The 7,533-nt window shown below is 30.2% G+C and overlaps 1 protein-coding gene across 1 annotated transcript; it reads right to left on the reverse strand.

The window, feature by feature from the left end:
* Positions 1-3,296: 3,296 nt before the first annotated feature.
* LOC25501957 (magnesium transporter MRS2-F) lies at positions 3,297-6,272 on the reverse strand. The gene is made up of 5 exons (XM_013591456.3): positions 5,489-6,272; positions 5,101-5,229; positions 4,043-4,188; positions 3,841-3,961; positions 3,297-3,716 (listed from the first exon to the last, which is right to left on the reverse strand). The coding sequence occupies exons 1-5, from the start codon at positions 6,086-6,088 to the stop codon at positions 3,438-3,440; spliced, it is 1,275 nt and encodes a 424-aa protein (XP_013446910.1). The 5' UTR covers positions 6,089-6,272; the 3' UTR covers positions 3,297-3,437.
* Between the last annotated feature and the right edge of the window lie 1,261 nt (positions 6,273-7,533).

Here is a 7,533-nt window from a genome sequence, read left to right on the forward strand (position 1 = left end):
AATGTATCTTTGTATTCTCCTTCAATATCCACCACAATTGGTTTAATTTCTTTCATTCTTCAAGGCTTACTTAAGTAAAAATTATTTTATTGAATCCTTATTATTTTGAGTGTGGAGAGAGTGCGGAAGCTAGTAAAGTCAATTGGTTTAAGTGAGATAAGGTGTGTCTTGGTCGATATAGTTGTTGCTTGAGGGATCATATAATGCAGAATTTTAATTTATCTTTGTTACGTGAATAGTTTTGGAGGCTGATATGGATCAATGAGTTTGCATTTTAGAGTTTTAGCTTCTTAGAATAGGTTGGGTGAGTTCATGTGAAGAGTGAGGACAATTAGGCGTATGTGTGGTAAAATTACTTCCATGGTGTTAAAATAGAGGCGGAGATGGGGATTAGAAATTGGTTTGATGACAACTTGATGATAGTGGAGAGTAATGAGAAAAATACTCCTTTTTTTTTGCAATGATTCGTGGTTGTAGAGTGGTCCTTTGTGTGATATATTTAGAAGAACTTTTGAGTTATATCAAAATAACTCTATGCCATTTAAGGAGATACGTAGGTTAGGGTTGGATGGGGTGGAGACGGTGTCATGGAATTTTTCTTGGAATGAGGTGCAGGGGATATATTGTTGTTATTTGTTGGACAACATTATTTTTAAGGCTAGCGTTTTTTATAAGTTTCTTTAAAGTTGATCGTGGTGAAAGGTACCCTGACAAAGAGGTATATCATCTAGTTGCAAGTGGAGCATGATGAACCTATGGCTCTAAAAAATCTCATTAGGAACAAAGTAGCTCCTCTAAACGTCTCTCTCTTTTTGTGGAGGCTCTTGAATATCTGAATTCTAATAAATGGCAACTTAGCTTGATGGAGTATTTAAAATATGAACTTATTTTTATGTTCTGGCAGATGTGAAAAAGAGGAGAATTATCTTTTTTATTTTTAGTGTGAATTCTTTGGTAGCATATGACATAATATTCTAAAGTGGTTGGAATTATTGTGTTCTTCCAATTAATTATTGTCAGGGTACTCTTCATTTCAGTGGTTCTCAATTGTTCCAAAAAAATTTGTTTTAGTTTTCAGTTGATTTTGCTGACTTGCATTTGGATTATTTTGGAAAGAAAAAAATTCTTACATTTTTGTCACAAGAACCAGTTTATGGTGTTGTTAGATAAATTATATTTCTCGTTTATTGGATACAAAATGCTAAGCAATCATGTATGTATTTTGAGTTGAAATGTTGGTGGAATAATCTTTCTACTTCTCTTGGTTATTCTACCTCATGATTTGATTCTTTTGTATCTATGCATCTTGAACTTTGTATTTTCCTTTATTGGGCACATCTTGTGCTTGAAGTGTTTTTAATATAATTGATTTGAGGTCTTCATACAAACAAAATCCACCGCAGTCAAGACACCAACTACATCAATATATAACTTATTTCATGTTGTTAGAAAGGGATGGGGGTTTGAAATTAGTTTGATGATAAAAATATGATTCAAATTACATTTCATGTCGTAAGAATCATTAAAAACATCATATGCAGTGTAAACGAATACATGTTTGTAGGGACCAAAGAAGATTTAGATATTTTGATTTTTGTGTTAATTGTAAAATTCAGTTTTTATTCGTTGTGTGATGGTTTATACAAACCACTGTTGTAAGCAAAATCAAATGAGGAAATCGTGAACACCATTCCCTCTTGGAGTTGCTCCTTGAACTTGTAGATCAATGTTCTTCGTATAAACGCACCTATTCGATCACCCTAGATAACAAAGATTAAAATACTATACTTTAAACAAAAACAAAAACAAAAACAAAAAACAAAAACAATATGAAAAAAGTACCTTTCGATCCATTAGAACCAATTCCATAGAAAATGATAGTTTTTTCTTTTTGTAGTCTTGAACAAACCAAACACGAACAACCATCACAACCAATGTCCACGATTATTTTCTCGGCCAAACATTAGAGATGAAGTCGTGTTTGGTAGACGTTTTTCTTTGCAATAGAAAAAATTAAAAAAATTACTTAGAATATAGATATCAGAGAACCAGAGAACAAAAATAGAAGAACTATATTTTGTGATTGTTGTGTACTCGTACCCAAAAGCGCTACTATTTATATAGAAAAATAGTATCATAACGGTTAATATCTATTAATTATTAATTTGACCGTTTTAAAATTAATATTATCAACGTATTTAGTATTATAAAATGTGTATTAAATAATTAGATTATATTTTATGTAACCTACAAAAAATTAATTTCATAACATTTAAAATTCAATAATAGCTTATTAATATTAAGTAATATAATTTTGTAACGAATAAAAATTAATTATATAACCTTAAAACCTATTTACTACAATTAAATTTTTAATTAGTAGGTTACTATCATAGTGTAACAGACCAAAATTCAAAAAATAATTTATTCAAGTTATTTATTATAATTTTGTAACTTACCAAATTTTTAATGTATTATATAAATGTTAATCGAATAATAATTATATTAATAATCATTTGATTGTAACGTACAAATTTTTAATGTATAATATAATTTTTAATCGAAACAATTATTATATTAATAATTATTTGATTGTAGCCAACTGTGTATTTTATGTACAAATTAATGATTAATAAAAAACAGTTTTTAATAATAATTATAATTATTAAGTTTGTATTAAAAATTAGGAGAAACTTTTGGAACAAATGCCAAGTATGATTATGGTGATGTGGACATCTTTAGAGAAGAGGATTTTGGAATAGGCTATTTCTAAAAACTCTAAATTGTTAGTATAAAGATTTGATGAGTTTATTTGAGCATGCTATTACAAACAATCTCAAATAACCAAACCTAGAGGATAAAATCTTGCAGCGATCTGCGGATCCAAGGTGTTGTGATTAACTGGTAGGCAATCAAAATTAATAAATGTAGATATGATTTTTTTGTTTTTTTTTTAAAATTTTTAGCTTTTGGGACTTTAAAATTAATTGTAATGATTTAAGGAGAAATTTTCCCACATCAAACATTCCAAAAGCACACATTTAAAAAATAAAAATAAAAAGTTTTTACACCATCATCCTAACGTGAATTATTGGGTAAAAATACATTTATCATTTAATATGGATGTGTATTTTCAGAATCCTATTAAATTTTCCATTGTAAATGGATTCAACGTGCAACACAATATTTTTCAAACAACATGCAAAACTAAAAATCATTAACATATGAAAAAATGTGTTAGCCAAACGAAATGTATAACTATATATAGTATAATTCACATGTGGATAGAAGAAACAACAGAACTAAGTATTAAATCTTAACTAAACAAGGTTCGTGTTAAAGCAAAAAGCAAATAATGCAACAATTATCTCCCACTAATCATTACAGGATGAATTGGTATTTAGTCTAAATGATCATATGCTATGATTTAATTCTCTCTATTGAGGGAGCAAATATCTTTTTCCCCACCAAATAGAAACAAGGAATAATAACACGCAACCTAAGACTGTGCCACTAGTTGTGGCCCAAAATTGACTAGGTTGTCCTTGATAGAGATCAATATGAATATTCATGCCAAACACTCCAACAACCAGAATACCCAAATTGACTATGAAGTTCATTGTGTTGAGTATTATTGATGCTTGTAGAAGCTGATTTTGCTTATCATCCAACATTATGTTGATGTAGTCCTTTGTATTACCCACATACTCACTCAGCTAAACAAGTGACAAAAAGCACGTATCAGTTAATACATAAGATAATACTTTCCTAGTATACAAAATCAAAGGAACCTCTCATTTTAGTTTCAAATAGATAAAAGAGTTTAAATGATATACGTACAGTGGACAATTTTTGCAAGATTCCATTTATCTGTGCAAAATATGCTTCTAAAAGCATTTCCAATTCTTCAACATCAGGCTTATGATCATAGGATTTGTATGTATCCGAATATGATCTTTCACTGCAAAGAAACAAATTGTGAGAATAGTATATAATTGATGTGCATAATGTTCATAAGTTTTAATGCAATTTTATGTTCCACCTTTTGTCTATATCTTCGTCAAATGCTTCATTGTACGCTTCTTTTACTGATGTTTGGTCTGATAACTGAGCATCAAGCTTTTGTGTCAAGTACATTTCAGCCATGTCATTATCATCATCCAACAAATTTTCGATTTGATATGCGACCTGTTAAATCCGAGAATACTATTAATCCTTTTTGATTTTTTGAAGAACAATATAGTATTATTAAACAATCAAAAAATATACTCCACTTTTATGTAGCAAAAGATATATTCATACATCTATAGTAAGACTACTTGTAAAAGCCTATACATGTCTACAAGCTGTTTTTCATCAGCTTATTCATAAGTTCTTTAGAATGGCTTATGAAATTAGCAAATAGCTACGAAATTGACTTTATTTTATAATAGACACTTCTATGATAAGCGCTTATACTCTAAGCACTTAATTGAACTGTTTATCAAAACAAGGCAATCCAAAATAAAGGAACTCACAAATCTAGTTTCTTGCATTTTGTTGAGATTTCACGTTTTAGATTCACAATCTACAAATCACGCTCTTATCTAAAATTCTTGGTGATAAATAGAAAAGGAACTATGTATGTATTTGCGTGTGTGTCTGTCTATATATTAAATTTCCACAAACCAGCCTAGCTACTATCATTGAATTTGAAATTAAATGTCAATGTAGACCTGTGATTCATGGCTGGCATAGCAACACTCTAATTCTCATAAACACATGAATGATTAGTAGGATAAAAAATGGTCTTTTGGCACCAAATCGCTTAAAATCCGGTTAGGCTAAGTTGCCAATCTCAAATGCATTTTGCACAAAGTGTGCTAGATTAATAACTTAACATAAATGAAACCTATAAAACAAAAAACATGTCAAAAGGTAATCCATGCATAAATTATTAGATGTGAATAATCCAACTCTGTATTGGCATGTGGTTTAGCAACAAAAAAAAAATCATTTTGAAAATCAGAAGCAAGCTTTATTTTCATTATTAATGCTTTTAACTTACAAGTTAGAATTGATTACATGGTGTTTGAGTTTGACGATTGTAGTGTTATTTACCTTATGTACACGACCAGAAAGTGCAACCAGACGAGTCTTGATCTGCCTTACACGTTCAAGATTGAGAGTACTAATTTGAGAGGTCAATTCACCCAAAGCTGGGTAAGTCTCTTCTTCGAGTCTTTGAGTCTGATATAAACACAAGACTCAGAATCTCCAACTTCATGTAAAATATGTGTAATTCTACTACTGTTTCATTGTTACTAGGAAAAGACTCAGAATCTCCAATTATGAAATATCCATCTACAACATTGATGTATGTCTAATAGTAATGTGATCTTCCGATTTAATATTAAAAGTTGTTGATCCATAACTAAACACAACAAATGGTAAAACCTAGATTCTTTTGACTAACTAATTATTTCTGTATGTTGCATGAATTACGTACCTCATATTCAAGGCAGGTACAAGCAGATTCAATACAAGACTCAAGAGCTTTGAACTCAAACGGAAGCTGCTTAGGAGCCGACACACCTGCTACGCCAATTGATTCATTATTTGGAAAATGAGTAGGACTCTGCACCGATGGCAACAACTCCTCCAACAAAGGTTTGACTTCACAATGACTATCAACGTCATCGCTCCCCCGCATGGGCACTTGAATATTATTAGAAAGAAGAACACGCTTTTGAAGATCTTGAAGAAAGCGAATAAAGAAAGGGTCAATTGAATTAATCATAAGCACTTCATTCGAAGTGATAATCGCTCTAATGTGTTCTAAGTTAACAATAATGGCTTTTTCTCGTCCTAAGATAGAAGAAGGCTGAGAAAGCTTTGTATCAAAGACTCTAAGGTCACGTGCAGGTAAACCTGTTCGTCGCATGATGGAGTGTTTGTCGATATCCTCGACACGTGATTCACCTGTTTCAAATACTACCATCCAACTCTTTGCAATACCCTTTTGTTTACTTCCTCTCACTGTCGCCACCATTGTCGCTGCCATCCCTACTGCTGCTTTTTCCTTCTCTTCTTTACTCAACATTCCCATCGCACATCAATCTTAATCAATTCCGATGCAATATTTCTCTGTTTGTAAGCTAATACTAATTTTGATGAATAACTAGGTCTTTCGATCTTAGTTTAAATTTCCTTAAATAGTTTGTTAGGTGATTACTGGTTAGTTATGATAACACTAGAACTTCTTTTTTCCTATATTTTTGTAATCCGTTTAGTTTGATGATAAGAGATAAAATTCCGCCAAATTCGGTATTTTGTAACTGAATACGTCTTTTTGGTGGAATTGTAATTATGAATGGTGTTTTTTTTATATGAAATTTTAATTTAATTAAAATATATATAGATTAGAATGATGTTTGAGAAATATAATATTATTATAAATAAAATTGTTCGAGGATATAATTTGAATAATGAAAACAACAGTTCAAAATCTTCTATTTATTTAGGTTTAATTGCACTTTTGAACCCCTATCTTTCTAAAAGTTGCGGTTATGGACCCCTAACTAATTTAAATACAAAACAGCCCCCTATGTTTTGATTCTTTGACAGTTTTGGACCCCCAAGGCAAAAAATAAAATAAAATATTGACACGTGGCACCTCACTTAGGGTGCCACGTCAGCGTTGACCGAGTCAACAATGGACTGGGGGTCTAAAACTGCCAAAGAATCAAAACATAGGGGACTGTTTTGTATTTAAATTAGTTAGGGGTCCATAACCGCAGCTTTTGGAAAGATAGGGGTCCAAAAGTGCAATTAAGCCATCTATTTATATATAATATAGATGTTAAAAATAAAATAAAATCCCCTAAAAAAAATAATCAAGTTAATGAGGTTAAAAACCCCGACTCAAATGGAATACGTCTTTTCATTCTTTTTGTTGCGCTAACGTTTGTAAATTGTAATTATGAATGATGTTTTTTTTATGAAATTTTAATTTAATTAAAATATATATAGATTAGAATGATGTTTGAGAAATATAATATTATTATAAATAAAATTGTTCGAGGATGTAAATGATGAAAAAATCAATTCAAAATTTTCTAGATTTTTATATATAATATAGATGTTAAAAATAAAATAAAATTCACTCAAAAAAATTATCAAGTTAATGAGGTTAAAAACCCCGACTCAAATGGAATAAAAAATGACCAGTGTAAAAGGTTGATCAACCATCATCATATTTTCACACCTTTAAAAAAGGCAAACATTCATCAACGAGTCAACTTCACTTTTGTCTATTACTTCTCTTTAATACCTGAATGTTTATGATATGATTTTATGACCTTATTAATATGATATATTTAGTAAATATTATTATTAATAACTATAAAAACGATGTATTCAACAATGAATCTTTGACTATCTTACCAAAAGAAAAAAACTTTGACTACAAAAGAAGCTTTATTCGTCAAAGAGATGAAACTTTTTGACCATCTTTATTGCAATACATTTGGTTGTGGCTTATAAATAGAGATT

The sequence above is a fragment of the Medicago truncatula genome, chromosome 8 (genome assembly GCF_003473485.1).
Source record: "Medicago truncatula cultivar Jemalong A17 chromosome 8, MtrunA17r5.0-ANR, whole genome shotgun sequence".
Classification (NCBI taxonomy): domain Eukaryota; kingdom Viridiplantae; phylum Streptophyta; class Magnoliopsida; order Fabales; family Fabaceae; genus Medicago; species Medicago truncatula.

Excerpts from the sequence above, each read along its gene's own strand:
- LOC25501957 (XM_013591456.3), bottom strand. The coding sequence starts at position 6,088 with ATGGGAATGTTGAGTAAAGAAGAGAAGGAAAAAGCAGCAGTAGGGATG. Across the intron at positions 5,230-5,488 it reads GTACCTGCCTTGAATATGAG|ACTCAAAGACTCGAAGAAGA; the intron begins GTACGTAATTCA and ends TGTTTATATCAG. Across the intron at positions 4,189-5,100 it reads TTTCTGGTCGTGTACATAAG|GTCGCATATCAAATCGAAAA; the intron begins GTAAATAACACT and ends CGGATTTAACAG.